The 17,629-nt window shown below is 40.8% G+C and overlaps 1 protein-coding gene across 1 annotated transcript; it reads right to left on the bottom strand.

Annotated features, from left to right (window-relative positions):
* Positions 1–15,670: 15,670 nt before the first annotated feature.
* LOC132914147 (uncharacterized) lies at positions 15,671–16,267 on the bottom strand. The gene is made up of 2 exons (XM_060972984.1): positions 16,132–16,267; positions 15,671–15,957 (listed from the first exon to the last, which is right to left on the bottom strand). Exons 1-2 carry the CDS (start codon positions 16,265–16,267, stop codon positions 15,671–15,673), a joined length of 423 nt encoding a protein of 140 aa, XP_060828967.1.
* Between the last annotated feature and the right edge of the window lie 1,362 nt (positions 16,268–17,629).

Genomic DNA, 17,629 nt, shown 5'->3' with positions numbered 1-17,629 from the left:
GCGTCCTTGATTTTTACTGTGAAGGTTCTGTTGCTTATGTATGATTTTATTATTTGGTATATTTTTTCCGGGAATTGTTTCTTGATTGTTTGTATTAGGCTTTCGTGGTTTATTTTGTCGCAAGCTTTCTCTATGTCCATGAATAGGGCTGTACAATATTGTTTGTTTTCTATTGTGTGTATTATTTCGTTGACAAGCCTGTGCATTTGTTCTATGGTGGAGTGTTTATTTCTGAATCCAAATTGATGGTCTGGTATTAGTTTTTCCTTCTCTATTATTGGTTTTAGTCGGGCGTATATTACTTTTTCTAGTATTTTGGAGAGCACGGGGAGTAGTGATATTGGTCTGTAGGATGTTGCTTCATGTGGGTCTTTGCCTGGTTTGGGTATCATTATGATTTGTGCCTGTTTCCATAATGTAGGATAATATTGTATTCTTAGTATTGCATTGAATATTATTGTAATTAACCGTATCGCTTTTGGAGGGAGGTTTTTCAATATTTTGCCATTGATTAGATCGATTCCTGGTACTTTGTTGTTTTTTGTTTTTCGATTATGTTTCTAATTTCTTGTGCTGTTGTTTTAGGTATGGTGTATTGCATGTCAGTTGCGGTGCTAATGGTTAGCGCATCGTCGTCCGTATGACAATTGTCGTTGCTGTTATTGACGTTGTGTGGTGTAAATGTGTTGCACAGGTGGTTGGAAAATTCATCGGCTTGCTCTTCGTTGCTTCTTGCCCATGTGTTGTCTGCTTTTCTGATTGCTGGGGCTGGTTTTATCGCCTTCTTTATTTTTTTTGTGGCTTTCCATAGTGAGTAGTTGTAGTTCTCGTGTGCAGATAGTGACTCTATGTACTTTGTGAATTCGTTGTTGTTGTGCTCTTTTATTTCGTTTTTTATTTCCTTTGCGAGTTTGTTTAGGTGTTTTTTGTTTTCTTTTGTTCTATGTTTTTGCCATTTTGCTTTCGCTTTTCTTTTATCTCTAATTTTTTCGAGGATGTCTGATGGGATTTGTTTTGTTTGTCTAGTGGTAGTTTCTGGTTTTATGGTTGCCCGTGCTGCCTCTTGTATAGTTTTTGTAAGTGTTGTTACAGCTTGATCGATGTGTTGGGGCGTTTTCAGTGGGATGTTGCAGTTGATTTTGCTTTCAATTATTTCTTTGAAGGTTTGCCAATTAGTGGATTTGTTGCATAGCGTCTCTGAGTTGTTGTAGACTATTGGCTTGTTTCTGTATGTTATTATTATGGGTGTATGGTCGGAGCTAAGCTCGAGGCTGGATGCTATATTTATTTTATTTCCGTTTAATCCCTTTGTGACTGCAAAGTCGAGTAGGTCAGGGATTTTGCTCAGGTCTGTCGGCCAGTATGTCGGTCTTCCTGTGGATAATATATTGAGGTTGTTTTTCCTGATGTGTTTTTCCAGGGTTCTGCCTCGAGGTGTAGTGATTCTTGATCCCCATGTTGTGTGCTTTGAGTTGTAGTCTCCTGCTGCGATAAACTTGTCGCCTAGTTGCTGGAAGTATTCTTCCCACATTTGTGTTGTAATTTTGTGTCGCGGTGGTGCATATACTGCTGACAGCTGTAGACGGTTGCTGCTAGTTTGTACGGTAACAGTAGTTGCTTGTATGTGTTCTTTACTAACTTGGCTGTGTAGGTGGTGTTTAATGTCGTTTCTTATTATCACTGCGGTTCCTCCGTGTGTTTTTCCTGAGGGGTGCTTGGTATCGTATATGGTATGGTGCGGTATTTTTGTGTAGCTTTTTGTTGTGAAATGCGTCTCTGATACGAGTAGTATGTCTATGTTGTTGTGGTATAGGAATGCTTTGGTTTCAATGGCCCTTTGTTGTAGACCGTTAGAGTTCCAGGCAGCTATTTTTAGTATGTCCGTTTTTACTTTTTGCTTAGCATGGTTGTTATCAGTTGTATCATAGCTGTGATTTGTAATGATTGCTGCTTGAATGCTTCGTTTAGTTCGCTTATCGTTCTTGTTAACATGTCGGTGCTTTTGATGGATTGTTTTAATAGTTCTTTTATTTCTGTAGCGTCGTTGGTGTTGTTGTTGTGGTTTTGGTTGGCTACGTGTGTTACTTCCTTGGTTGCTTGCGCGTAGCTTCGACTGCCAGTGGTGTTGATATTGTTGTGGTTGTTGTTCATTACGTGCTGTACTTTAATTGGTGTCTCAGCTTCTGCCCTGTCTTGTTGTGTGTGGTGGTAGTTATATGTCCTGCTTCTAAGCGGCGGAAACAATTTACGTTGGAGTATTTTTCTGGCTGGGCAGCCTTTGTAGCTGGCTGGGTGGTTTCCGTTGTAATTGTAGCACTTTACCTCGTTTATTTTTCCCGTGTATGGGCAGTACGTTGTCAGGTGCTTTTCTGCGCATTTGACGCACACCGGGTTTCTGTTGCAGTAATTTTTTGTGTGCCCATATTGTTGGTACCGCATGCATTGAGGTATGTCTTTTTTTTGTCTGGGTGGTTCAACTGTGATTATTGTGTTTAAGATTTGTTTAATGTCATAGATTTCCTTGTTGTTTTTGTTCGGTTCTAGTTCTATTAGGAACAGCGGTAGTGGTTGTTTGGTATCAAATCTTGTTATGTTGTTTATTACCCTTACCTGGTGTCCGATTTTGGCTAGTTCGTCACATATGTTGCTTGTGTTTGTCTTTGGGTGTAGCCCTCTGATAACTGCTTTATAGCTTTTGTCAGTTTTGAGCTGGTAGGTGTGGTACCCGGCGTTTTTTTTTTTGTTTTAGCACTTTTACCACTTTTCTGTAGGTTTCTGGGGCGTTGGTTAGCACTTTTACCTGGTCCAGTTTTAATTGTTTTATTGAGTAGCTTTCTTTGCCTGCCGTATTGTTTAGCAGTTCGAGGAGGGGGTCTATTACTTGCGCGTCGATGTATATTGGTGGTGGTTTGGCGTTGTGTTTTGGTTTTTCAGTTGTTTCTGGTTTCTTCTCTTGTGGTAGTATGCTGAAGGGGTTTTGTAGTGGGATTTCTTGGAGCCACTGCTTACTCTCTGTTTCTGCAGCCCTCCTAGTATTTGCGTTTGTTGTAATTTTTCTTCTTTTGCTGGGAGTTACGACCTTCCAGCTTCCGTCTTGTTGTGTCAGTTCGTTGTTGTTGGTGTTTATATCGTCGCTCATTCGAGTGATATCCATTTCAGTTTCTGTACATTCTTGGATTTCCATGTTTTTGTGTATGGCGTATGTTTCGCTGTTGTTTGATATCCTGAGCGGTAGCACTCGTTGCATTTTTTTGTTTTCCCTGTTTTTCGCACTTTCGGGAGCACTTTCTCTCCACGTCCGGTTTCGAGGGAGAGACCTCTCCGGGCACCCGGCACATCTGCACTCTTCGGCAGTCAAAAGGGAACTGATCATTTACAGTATGAATGTATCTTTCGAAATTTTGTTAACACTGCAATTAGATATGACTATCGTAATTATATTCATAACATTTAGAGGTAATCTAAAAGTATATATGGAGAATACAAGTTGTTTATTCTAAACATAGATTTACAAGGGCATCACAAACGTTTATAACCGATTTTAATGAAATTTATAGAAGATATATTTAAAAAAAAAAAATATTTGATCCGTATCATTCTTATCATCTATATTTAGGAGGTGATAACAGATGAAAAACGTAGTTTTCGCAATATCTTGAAAACTCTTCGTAGCAGAAAAAATGTTGCATACAAAAATTATTTGCCTTTTAGTAGCAAGTTTGATTAAGTGAAGCGCTTCTTGAAATGTGCAGTTATTATAGTTATATATAGTTATTTGAAAGTTATAATAGAAGTTAATATTTTTTTGTTAATTTTTCCTGTAAAATATAATATTCCTTTTGTCTAATTTTATTTATTTAAACTATGAACCGATATAAAGTAGGTGGATACAGTGAAATTTCCAATTAAAATTACTTTTATTAGTATAGGTCTCGTTAATCCATATATGTAAATACTGATGTGACGATAACAAAACTAACATACGTAATTTGTGTGTGTGTGCGTGCACGCGCGTGTGTGTGTATGTGTATCATAATATACTGTAGTGTGTGGAATATGATATAATATCAAAGATTGTATCTTTATTATCATGTTTCGTGTATCGTGTAGAATAAGTTCCGTAATATTTTTAGGAATTTTTAGTATTTCCACACGTTTACTTTTGGATATTACGCCTTGTGTCACTTGCTATCATTAATGAAAGAGGTTATAATAAATTATAAATTAATAAAAAAGATATTAATTTTTATTAGAATTTATTTAGTTATTAGAACTGTTCGGGATTTGGAGTGGTCGTCCGTTTATAACTTGGACAGGGCATCTGCCTTTTTTGGGAAATTCCGAATTTCCTACAAGAATATTTCCGAATTGCCCACGAGAGTACACAATTACAAGATTGGAAGGAATAGATTCCCACCCCATAAAAGCCATGGTAAGAAGGAAAACCCGAGGACGGACAGTTAATATATGTCGGGTTGGCGTTAGGGGCGTGCAATGAGTCTTCGCCGGTGTTGTTCATTGTTGTTGCACAAATGTTTATTACACTGATATAGTTGGTACAAGATTGGCAAGCGACCGCGGTAACTAGACGCTAATGACAATGAACCTAGGTTCGATATGACGAATCCACGGTCCACGGGATAACGAATATACTTTGCTTCGTAGTCTAAGTCGGACTCGTGTTACTACTCGTGATACAAGGATCGCTTGATTAGCTCTTTGCTAAGACGTAGATTATTCACCGATCGTACAAACACACTAGGCGTACGGCTAATGAGACTGCCAGAAAGAGAATGACTTTCCGTCACGACGACGCTGCAGAGGAAAACTATGATGGGATGTGCCTAAGGGCACGAGATCATCGAATTCGTCAAAGAAAGCCTCCGCACGGAGGGTGAGGGAAATAGACGTTGCTGTTAATTGGTTAATTTCTATGTTGGCGGTTAGAAAAGGATGCTAGCCGCCCTTGAGAGAGAGAGAGTTCCTAGCAGGAAGCGTCGTACGTGAGCAAATCAGATCTCCCATATCTTCCCGCAATAGGTGACAGATTTACGGGCTGATAGAATAAAGACTGTTTGTCAATCTGAAGGACTTTAGTTAACCAAGTCCTAAGATTTGTAGCGGTTCCTCAAGCTATCTGAACATAAACTGTGAATGATGCATCGGCATCTGGCGATCATCTTACCCAAAGAATGAGGTCTGTATGTGGCGAGCCGCGGGGCCGTTGGAATGTTTTATTGTCAAGTGTCGACACTGCCAATTCTTTAAAGGAAAGCTATGTAACTTCATATCTCTGTTAGGTGGAACGTTCATCCCGTGACCGTGGCTACGCTTCGGTGACCGGTTGTCGCCTCGAGCCTAAGCTCATTGTCTCAAGTTTCGAATGACTGTGTTTGGGTTATTTCGTAAATGCTACGGTATTGAGGTTTTCCAAGTAACTCCAACGAGGGGCCCGGTGTCCTTTCATCTCCGACATATATAAGGACCAGACGAAGATTCTTCAAGCAGTCTTAAAACAGTCTTCATCAAAGCGCCATACTCTTCGTGTTATGTTACACAATGCAAATAAATCAATTATACTGTAGTATTGTGGACGAAAGGCCTAGGAGATACCGGGCGAACCATAAACAATGTCGCGAGAAAGCCTAAGTACCGACAGGCCCAACAATGTATCGTCGGTCCTCCAATCGAATAGTTACGCGGAAGAGGCCTACGTGGCCTTGGCCACGAGCGGTTGCGGAACACGTGCGTGGTGGGGCTAAGAGAAAAGACAAAGGGATGTTAAGGGAGAAAGACGAATTAATAGTCAGTGTTAGTTGAGAAGTCAGAGAGTGCGAATTGCGTTGTCGAGATAGTGTTGCTAGTGTCACATCGGAGATACAAGAAATCACGAAACCGATAAATCGCCAGTGATCTTGTGACGCCAACCACATCTCAATCCACATCGGAGACCAGGCCACGCTTCGGAACTGATGGATGATGACGGAAATAAAGATGTGGCAGCACTCGGCGACAATGTATGTCGCCGAAGCGAGGTGCCTAATGAACCATCAATATCCCAACGATCCTTTCGTCGAATTTTCGAGAAGAAGGCGTGCGTGGTAAAGGTCGCGGACGCCTAACAAACGCATGGATAGTGGTGATATTGAGGGGTGAAAAAGAAAAGAATCGGATCCCACAGAAAGTCAAGTTGTAAGAGCGTCAGTCTTGAAAAGTCGCGGCTGGAGTTCGGAAGTGAATTGTAATCAGTGTAAACAGAGCGTTAAGAAATAAATTCTCTTTTTTTATTATTATTTTTCATCTTCGATTTCTTTTTTTTGTTATTATTTTACGTGACAATCTCCTCGCGTCGCAGTTCGAACGTTTTACGAATAAGGTGAAGAAATTGAACTTTGTATATGATAATAGAATTTATTATGTAAATCCAATAGAGCGACGGTTCAAAGTGTTGCAACAGAATGATTCAAAGTGTTACAAGAGACTGGGTCAAAATGTTTTAACAGACTGGGACGAGCGCTTATTGTGGAGGGTTTTTATACTGAGGTTTTAGTCCTTCTGGAGGGGTTGTCGTTTGGTATATCTCAGAGGCGCCTATTCCATTACTATTTGGTTATTGTTTCGATGGCTGTGGTATGCAGAATGTCTGGCCTATCCTATTAATGTTTTTGAGCGTGTGACACTAGCGTTGCCGAGAGAGTATGGTCCGCGTGTGAGAGAGAGAGAGAGAGAGAGAGAGCGCTAGAACCGTGGCAACGAGAGTTACAAATTAACTAATTTAGTTGTCTTAGTTATTATATGTTATTGTATTTAGTTCACATTAAACAACCATCGTTTCCTGTTTAACCAACACCTGTTTAATCCATTTTAAATAAACTAATTGTAGTAAGATCTTACAATACATAACATTACTCTTTGATCTACCTCCACCTTAAACGTTAATAGCGTTCACGGTTCGCCATATTAACCGATCAGTTGCAACCTGACTGATTGTCAGCTAGTTGAGAATCCGCAACAAGAATTTTTTTGAATTAGAATTATTCAATAAATAAACATCTTGAAAACCAGTTTATGTAGTTAAACTTGCCGTTAAAAAATAAACAATTTTTATATACAACATTTTTTTGTACTACTTGTACCTTTGAAGCATTTTCAAAATATTGAGAAAAATACTGTTTTTCTTCTGCAACATCGAGGGCTGTTATCACCCTTAATCATGGATGATTACCAATAAAAAAGACACGGACCAAATATTTTTTCGGAAACTATGTTCTCTATAAATTTTATCAAAGTTACTAACACTTGGGAAGCCTCCCTTAATAAAGATTATACGTCATCAATAATAATCTTAAACATAAAATTAGTGTTAAAAATAGTTCCACTAAATATTACTAAATAGGTAATATAATAATACATAATACAATAAACCATATTAACAATTGACTGTTTAAATATTCTAGGCAACTTTAAGAAGTGTATGTTTTTAATAAATATCTTGTACCTTCCAAGTACATTTTCAGATTCGTTTCAAATTTTACCGATATAGCCATGATAGTCATGGTACAGTACAGTGCTAATAAATTTTAAAATGTTATATATAATGCATATAATATGCTTATAAAAAATTTCTATAAATTTAAACACTTTCATGAGCCACTATATACACAGAGAGTATAATTAATAATAAAAAATTATAATGAAGTAATAACTAGAACAAGATTTATAGCTAAAACAAGTGCAAAGTATGTATTGTTAGAAAATGTGTGTAAAAATTTAAATGGCGATGAAGAATCGAGAAATTTCAAAATGAAACTTTATAAAGAGTAGTTTAACACGAAATTACTCGTTCTAAGCTTGTTTGGCAATTAAACTATGAGATAGCTCACAAACATGCTTAATTTTGATAAACTCTAAAACGTCATTAAAACTCTATGTCTTCGAAATTTTCATTATCAAACAACGATCACTTAGATCGAATTCATCTGGTCACAAAAACTTTAAATAACTCTTTTAATGATTTTTTCGATTTCAAATCAACAATCTGTTTTAATAAATTTAATATGAATTTTTTTACATCTACATATGTCTCATTTTAGTTAAGTGTTTGATGCTAGAATACTTTAATAATTTAATAATACTTAACAGGTTTATCAATTCGAGAATAAAATTTAACAAATGAAAGCAAAGCAAATAGCAAAAATTATAGATTTATTTAGGAATTTTTATATACAGCATATCCCTAAAATCGTGGTACCGATGGTGATTCTACATTCTACATGCAAAAATAAATAAAAAGGAAGAAAAAATAACATTTTTTTTATTTAAAACTTCGTTTCCAAAAAAATGAGTTTAAAAATTCGCCAAGTCTCCGTGTATTAATTACAATATTATCTATTGAAAGAACTATCTCCACTTTCAAACTCTTAAGACAAACGTGCAAGAATGTTCGAATTGGAATCTCTAAACGGATAAATAGACTTTTCCTGGCAAGGGTTTCACCATTTCTTTAAGGTCTCATCATACTGCTTGATTAAGGAGTCACTCAAAGCAAATATCATAATTTCTATTGATTCTTCGGAAGCACCCCCTAACCAGAATGCCTTTCGAATAACATTGCGGAAAGCAGGAAAAGTTTCCGCCATAATGTATTCCTAAATAATAAATTACTATTAATAAGTAGATATTAATAAATTATTATTTGGTGCAAAATTGAACTTTTCTTTTATAAGCATTCATCACTACACTGGATACCACGCCTGCAAAGGCTAGTCAGGGATTATTATTATTATTCCCGTCGCTCTATCGCTTTTAATCTTTTGAAAAACTCTTAAAATCATAGAAAACGCAGGTATCGCGTAAAAGAAATAACTGCTACAATTTAATATAAATGCATCTTTTACACAGCTATTCGGGTCTTTCTAACCACGAGACGTGGCGCTCACATTTTCTGATTACTGATACGACTAGCAAATATAGATTGATCTTGAGCCTACCGAAATACTTTATGATACTTCTGAAGACTTTATTACGTAAGGAATACTTTGTCTCGGGCTTTTGGTCTATGCGATTCTTTATCAGCTTTTGTATTTTCTATAATTGTATCAGTTACGGTTTTGGCTGATTAGTCGGAAAACCAATTAATTGACTCCCGAGAAATCGGCTAGTTGGTTGACTAGTCGCTTGTGCCGATCATTCTCAAATACCGTTACAAAAGTGTCTTTATGATCATTTATTATTACGAACTGACAGAGAAAATATTTTAACACTGTTTATTCTAAAGAGGTTTTTATCATAATAAAATTAAGAAATAACAAACAAATTTTCTACTTAATTAATATCTATTTAGTATATTCCAATAAATACTAATTATTATTTTTCATTTTGATATAATAATTATGTTACGTACAAATATTTACCTATAAGTAGGTATACTACATATTAAAAAATATTAAAATTATACTAATTACAGTAAAGAAAGAATATTGTATTTTTATTTCTATGTCTTATCAAGTTATCAACAATATTAAAAATTTAAAGACGATCAATCCGTCCTTCCTGCCGACTATTTGCCAACTACAGAAGTGGCCAGATAGTCGGCTTAACCTACTGGTCGGTCAATAGCCAGTACATTTCTAGTATTTTCTTTGGATCTTATATAATTGATGTAAACCCAATTATTATAGACTAAATTAAATGAGATACATTATTGAGATTCTGAAAACGAACTCCTCCCATTCCATTAATCTCGTATAAGAAATGGCTATTGTATCATCTAATCGTAATAAAATATCGCAATTTCTCAATTTCCCTTTTTAACTCGAGAATATTTATTGGCAATTCAGGCTTCTTTTTCATTTAAAAACCATGAGAACTCTCATTTCCGTACGCGACATCCAGATAAGGAGGAATAGAAATAGATTATAAGTAAAAATTTTTCTGATTTCTATACATACCACAGATATTTCGAAACTATCATTATTAATCACAATTCAATTCTTCTGGCAGTTTCATATTTATATCATAGGTGTTATTGACCAATTCTAGAGCTAACTATTTCTCTCATTTTAACCTCTTTGTGTGCAAATAACCACATTTTACGGCAAGACAACACGATACTAAATATCCTATAAATTCCGCCAAGTCTCGGATCTTGCATATTCTGATATTTAAAAATCTCTTTACTTACTCTTGTATTTTAAGCTTTCTACATAGCGGTAATTCTATACTTAATTTCTTCCTTCCTGGTTGTCGCCGATCTCCTATACCCACTCAATGACAGCGCTCTCTACTTCTTCGTTCGAGACTAGATCTTCACATTTTTTGCATCTGAAATTTTTTTTTGTTATTTGTGTTTAATTTACAATCAATTCTCATAGAGAATTTTAAGTAAATTTATTTGGCGTGGTACTATGACATGATTAATAAGTGTTTAATAGTATGTTTGATTCTACTTGGATCTAGTGCTTAGGTCTAAGGTGTAATGTCTTTTTAGCCAGCGGATCTGTTACAACGTGTCGAGTAGTTGAGTAATTAGAGGGTTTTGGTGGTTGTTAACTCTTGTGCTATGTCTATTGCTGAATTTGGATATTTCTTCTTTGACTGTGGGTATCTTGAAGTCGTAATGTATTGTTTCGTTGGTGACGTACCAAGGTGCATCTATTAAGGATCTTAAGGTTTTCGATTGGAATCGTTGAAGAATTTCTATGTTGGAATTACTTGCTGTTTCCCATAGTTGGATTCCATAGGTCCAAACAGATTTTAATATGGCCTTGTATAATGTAATTTTACTTTGTGTGTTTAAGTTGGAACGTCGGCCGATGAGCCAGTAGAATTTTTTAAATTTTGCTTTGAGTTGTTTGGATTTATCTAAGAAATGTTGTTTCCATGTCAATTTTCTGTCTAGAATCATGCCCAGATATCTGACTGACTCTTTATCTGGAATAGGTGTATTGTTTATCGTCATCAAGTTTGTTTTCGTAGCGTGAAAGTTATGTGGCTGGATTTGTTTTCGTTAACTTTGAAGCGCCATTTGTGGAACCACTCTTCCATAGAGTCAAGAGTAGAGGAGGCAATTGTCGGGTCTGAGTGCGAGGCTAATAAGGCTGTATCGTCAGCAAATGTCGCTGTGGTTATATCTGTCGAAGTTGGTAAGTCTGCAGTGTAGATGTTGAATGGCGGGCAAGGTGGTGCTAGGATGGACGAAGGCTAAGGTCGTCGCGCTTCCCAAGAGGCCTTTGCAGTGCTTCAGGTGCCTCGAATTAGGGCACGTCGGGGCGACCTGTGTGTCCCCGGTGGATCGGGCGCACCTGTGCTTCCGTTGCGGAGAAGGCGTGCATATAGCCCGGGATTGCATGGCGGCGGCCCCAAGGTGCCCCATTTGTGAATCTCGGGGGGTGCCGGCCAAGCACAGAATGGGGAGCGAAGCATGTAGGCCCCCCAAAGCAACGGGAAGGAATCTGCGAAGGTTAGTGGCCGGAAGGGCTGCATTGGCGAGGAAAGGAACCAAAGCCTCGGTGGGAGCAGTCACCGAGGCCATGGCCGAAGCAAAGATCGCTGGTCCAACCGCAGCGATAGAGAGCAGCACTTCAAGAGTGAGTGGCCTGGGGGAGGCCATGGAGGTTACCGAGTAACTTCCAAGTCCTCCAGTGTAATATTGACAGAGCCAGAAGAGCTCAGAACCTGCTCTACTAGACCATCAGGGAGAGCAGGACTGGTGGCTGAGCCATACAACATCCCCGAAACACCCAACTGGATAGGGGATGCGAGTGGCATAGTCGCCATTACATGGCCGTGTACATCCGGGATCTCTGGATCCGTCGTCGAGCGAGGAAGCGGCTTTGTGGCAGTGCAATGGACGAACCTCGTGGTGGTGGGTGTTTACATCTCCCCCAACTGCGGAATTCGGGCGTTTGAGGATTTCCTGGACGAGATGGGGGAATGCATCAGGAGGTGCTTCCCCCGGCAGGTTCTCGTGCTAGGGGACTTCAACGCGTACTCAACGCAGTGGGGAAACAGCAAAACCACCGCGAGAGGAAGAGAGCTGACGAACTGGGCTGCAGGTCTGGGATTGCTCCAGGTGAACCAAGGCTCGGAAAGCACCTGTGTAGGATGGAGAGGAGCCTCGGTGATTGACCTCACGTGGGCAACTCCGAGGCTCCATGCGAGAATCCAAAACTGGCGGGTGGCCGTAGAGATGGAAACGCTATCTGACCATCTCTACGTGCTGATGGAAATCCAGCCTGCTGGGGATAGAAGAAGTGACCACACAGGAAGGATACCGGGCCGCCTGGGGCTGCCCCCTCTCAAATGGAAACTTAAGGAGAGGGACCAAGATATGCTCTGGGCAACGGCCACCGTAGCGGCATGGTGCTGGGACGGATAAAGGATAAAGCAAAAAGGATAAAGAAAAAGGAGACGTGGACATGGAGGCACAGGATCTTAAGAAATGGGTGACGAAGGCCTGTGATGCCTCCATGCCACGAGCCAGCACCAGCGGAAAGCGCGACAACAGCGGAGTCTATTGGTGGTTGCAGGAGATCGCGGACCTGCGAGAAGACTGCTGCAGAGCACGCAGAAGATACGCAAGGGCTCGACGGAGAACTTGGGGTCGAGACGAAGAGGAGATCCTGGTGAAGTACAAGGCCTATAGAGAAGCCAGAATGGCCCTGCAGGGGTCGATTAGAGAGGCGAAAGAGAAGTCGTGGAGGCACCTGCTCGACTCGGCTGAGGCCGATCCATGGGGGAGACCATATAAGCTGGTCCTGAAGAGGCTTAGACCTTCGGCCCCCCTCTCACGGAAAGTATGGATCCGGTGCTCTTGGACAGAGTAATCAGCACGCTGTTTCCACGGCAAGAAGCAGAGGACGACCCCACATCGCACTCGGAGGAAGACGACTTGGTCCCCATGGGTGAGAGGGGATGCGCTCAGAGCAGTGGAGCGTCACCAGTGGAATCCCTGGAGACCACAATCACAGAAGAGGAGCTGCGCACGGCCACAAAGAAGATGGCAGCCCGGGATGTGGCTCCGGGACCGGATGGAATCCCTGGGCGGGTGTGGGCTGAGACCATGGACATCATGGCCCCCCGCCTGCTGTATCTGTACAATAAGTGCCTGGGGGAAGGCGCATACCCTCAGGCATGGAAGAGTGCCAGACTGGTGAGAAAGGACGGATGGCCGCTAGATTCCCCATCAGCTTATTGGCCGATCTGTCTTCTAGACGAGGTGGGCAAATTATTTGAGAGAATAATCGCCACCCGTCTAGAAACCAATATGGAGACCAGGAAGCCAGGATGACACAGCAGCCAATATGGATTCCGTCGGGGAAGATCCACTGTGGACGCTATTCTTCAATTTAGAAGAGGAGTGGAGGAAATGGTCGCTCGGGATGGAATTGCGATAGCGGTATCTCTCGACATCACCAATGCCTTCAACTCCATCCCGTGGAGCAGAATACTGGAGGCTCTGAATTTCTTTCAAGTACTGGAGTACCTCCAGAGGATCATTCGGGCAAACCTGAGTGAGAGATGGATCATCTACCGATCCAAAGAAGGAGAGACCAGAAGATCGGTCGAACGCGGGGTACCCCCGGGGGTCGGTTCTCGGACCGATGCTCTGGATTACAGCATATGATTTTGTGCTCCGCAGCCCGATGCCCCCGAACACGGGATTGATCTGCTACGCGGATGATACCTTGGTCGTAGCAGGAGGGCGTTGGTGGTATGAGACGGCCGAGGCGACCACGGAAGCCATTGGACGCGCAGTAAGGGCCATTGAAGACCTAGGGTTGAGGGTGACCCCAGCCAAGACGGAGGTGCTGGGTTTCTTCAACCGTCGGTGCAGAGGACCGCCCCCGTCGGGACTAGCAATATCGGTGGACGGGGAGGAGGTTCAAATGGGGCAACGGATGAAATATCTGGGCCTCACAATTGACGAACATTAGTCTTTTGAACCTCACTTCGAGCTCCTCGCCCCGAAAGTAACAGCGGTGGCCAATGCCCTCTGCGGTATCCTCCCGAACATCGGAGCAGCCGGAGTAGGAGTGCGGAGGCTATACGATGGTCTGGGCGAAGGATTTAGCGGCGAGCAGGCGCAGTCAGGCCTTACTGCGGAAAATACAGAGGACCACTGCTCTGAGGATTGTGAGAGGGTACAGGACGGTGTCGTATGCGTCCGCGACCGTGCAACACACCCTGCAACACTGCCCAGCCTGGGCAGTACCGAGGTACACATTGAAGATGCAGATCGGAGAAGACCTGTCCCCCAGGGCAATAGTGGAAGCCCTGCTACGCTGCCGGTCGGAATACGAGGCTGTCCGTGAATTTTGTGAGCGGGTGATGCTGACAAAAGAGCGGGCAGAAAGAATCAGAATCAAGACCGGCCATCCAGCAAGGGTGCAGCGGAGCAGGAATCCGGAACGCAATGGAGGTGGGAGACCGCCATCTCCCCCCACGGATACAGACAGATGAGAAGCCCGGGGATGGCTGCCCCGGGAGCCAATACGAGGGAGTCTCTCCATGGCCAGGAGAGATGACGGGAGGAAGGGGCCTTTCAGATGGTATTTCGATTTGAATGCCCTGGGGCCCCTTTCTTGAGCGTCGAGCAGCCACGTGGAGTTTTAGTCGGTAAGAGTTCGACACTACCCGGTTCCCGCTTGCGGGGACCGGGTGTCCATGAGGATTTCTCCACGTTAAAAAAAAAAAAAAAAAGAAAAAAGTGTAGATGTTGAATAACAAGGGTCCGAGGACACTGCCTTGGGGTATGCCAGCTTCTATTGGAAATGTTGAGGTTATAGCGTCTAAGTGTTTTATCATAAATTGTCTATTGGTTAGATAGGATTTTAGGATGGAGTAGTAGGTGTGTGGTAGCATTTTCTTTAGTTTGAACGAAGTCCTTCATGCCATACTTTGTCGAATGCCTGTTGAATGTCTAGGAATACCGCAGTGCAATGTTTTTTCTTTTCTAAGTCTTGGGTGATTTTGTGAGTTAAACGATAAATTTGCTCTATCGTAGAATGTTGCTTTCGGAAACCGAATTGATGATTTGGCAGTGCTTTTAGATCCTTTAGGAGTGGAAGGAGTCGTATCATTAGCATCCTCTCGAATAGTTTAGATAAGGTGGGTAGAAGACTAATTGGGCGGTAAGAGCTGGTTTCCTGTATTGGTTTTCCAGGTTTGGGAATGAGAGTAATCAATGATATTTTCCAGGACTTGGGATAGTATTGAAGGCGGAGAATTGCATTAAAAATGGAAATGATGATTGCAATCCCTTTTATGGGAAGTTCCTTAATGACTTTGTTACTTATCAGATCATGCCCCGATGCTTTTTTGGGATTTAGACGACGTGTGCAGGTATTCAGTTATATCATTTGGAGTAGTGGGGGAATATGGTTTGAAGACGTTAGTTAGATGACTAGCAAACAAGTTAGCTTTTTGTGTAGGGCTTCGCGCCCATCCACCTTGCGGACAGCGAATTGGAGGGATTGTTAGCGGAGAACGAGAGAGTTTCCTGGATGCCTTCCATATTGAGTAGTTAGAGTCAGCTATGGGAGATAAGTTGGCAAAGTATTTTTGAAAACAGTCGTTTCTATAGTTTCTAAGGGTTTTAGTGAGTTTTCTTGTTGCATTATTTAGCTTGCGCTTTTCGTCGGGTGTTCTATGACTCTGCCATATTCTTCTAAGTCTGCGTTTTTCTATGATTTTTTTTTAATATGTAGTGGGGATATTCGTGTTTATTGTTGAAGCTCTTGATAGGTGTAGAAGAACGGATAGCGTTTACTATGCTGGTGTTTAGGTATTCGGCGGCTACTTCTATATCTTCGTTTGTTTTTAAGCGGATTGAGGCTGTTGTGTGATTGAAGAATTCTCTAAAGAGTTGCCAGTTGGTGAGTTGGTTGTGAATGAAGCCATTAGGTAAATTTTCAGTAATTGTTGAGTTAATTATTGCTATTACTGGTGAATGATCTGAAGAGAGTTCCACAGAAGATTTGATTTTGACATATCTTAGCGAGATGTTTTTGGTTATGAAGAAGTTTAATAAGTCCGGTAGTTTGTTATTGTCAGTGGGCTAGTAGGTGGGTTCATTTGTACTGAGGTAATTAAGTCTGTTGGTGTTTATACTGTTCAATAGATTTTTACCTCTTACTGTAATAAGTCTGCTGCCCCATTGGGTATGTTTAGTGTTGTAGTCTCCTCCTGCTATGAATCTATTGCCGAGGTTATCGAAGTCCTCTTTAGAGATAGAATGTCTAGGAGGACAGTATACTGCTGACATGGTGATTGGACCATGCCAATCTTCTATCGCTACGTTTGTGGCTTGGAGTTAGTCCTTCTGTAAAGATGGAAGCTCGTAATGTTTTATCCTGGTTTTAATGATAATTCCGGTGCCGCCATGGGCTTTTCCGCTGAGATGTTGGGTATGATAGAAGTTATAACCATTTATTTTTAGGTAATTTTTATCGGTGAAGTGGGTTTCAGATATGAGCATTACATCAGTTTCTTGTTGTTTTAAGAAGAATTCTAGTTCGTATTTGTGCTGAGCTAGACCGTTGGCATTCCAAAGAGCTATGTGTAATGGTTTTATTTTACGTCGCGGTGTAGTTTAGTTTGTTCACAAGGAGTGTAAGCAATAATAGTAAGCTTTTCAATTGCTCTGATTATTGCTCGATTAATTTTTCGAGCCTATCGAGGTTATTCGTACTTTGTTGACTAGGAACTGGGATTGGTTTATTTTGGGGATGTTTGTTATGGATTATCGGTTTGCTTTGTACTCCTTGAATTACCTGTGCATAGGAGATTGAAGGAGTAGATAGTTTTTGTGGGCTGAGTGTTGGAATCGTGAGGTCCTTGACTCTGGGTTTGGGGTACTTGTTGTTATATAAGGTCTTGTAGGCTGAGCAGCCTTTGTAGTCGCAGGGTGGTCTCCTCGACAGTGGATACATTTCGCAGGAATTTATGCTGATTTAGTGCACTGATCTGTAGAATGAGGACCTGCACATTTGACGCAGCAGTAATTGCGGTTGCAATATTTCTGCGTGTGGCCGTATCTCTGGCACCTTTTACACTGAACTACCTCTTTTTTTGTAAAAGATGGTTCGAATTTTATTACTGAGTTCATTAATCGGTTGATATTATAGATTTCTTTGTTGCTTGGCTTTTGCTTTAAATCAACAAAGAATAAAGATGGTGGGGTTTTTTTGATTCTGTGCCTTATATTGCTGATATTGGTAACTTCATGGCCAAGAATTTGGAGTTCGTATTTCAGTTCATCTAAGTTAGTAGAGTGATGAATGTTGCGTAGTATCACTTAAAAGTGTCTCTTGTTTTAGTCGATGAGTGTGGAATTTAGCGTTCAGGGTTTTTAGCAGCTTTGTTAGTTTTCTATAGGAGTCTGGATTAGTCGGCAGAATTTTAACCTGATTGTTTTTAATTTTTAGTTGATAATCTTCTTTGTTGATATTTTTTTCAATGGACTTGATCATTGTTTGAATATCAATGACGTCATCGATGAAGATTGGTGGGAGAGGACGAGTTTTTTTATTTTTGTTGGCTTGGTGACGTTTCTGTTACATCCATAGAATCGTATGTAGATTCTAATAGTTCGAATCTGTTGTAAGTGGAGATAATTATATTTTGG

This window comes from Bombus pascuorum, chromosome 14 (genome assembly GCF_905332965.1).
Source record: "Bombus pascuorum chromosome 14, iyBomPasc1.1, whole genome shotgun sequence".
In the NCBI taxonomy this organism is placed as follows: domain Eukaryota; kingdom Metazoa; phylum Arthropoda; class Insecta; order Hymenoptera; family Apidae; genus Bombus; species Bombus pascuorum.
This window is presented reverse-complemented; position numbering and strand designations above follow the sequence as displayed.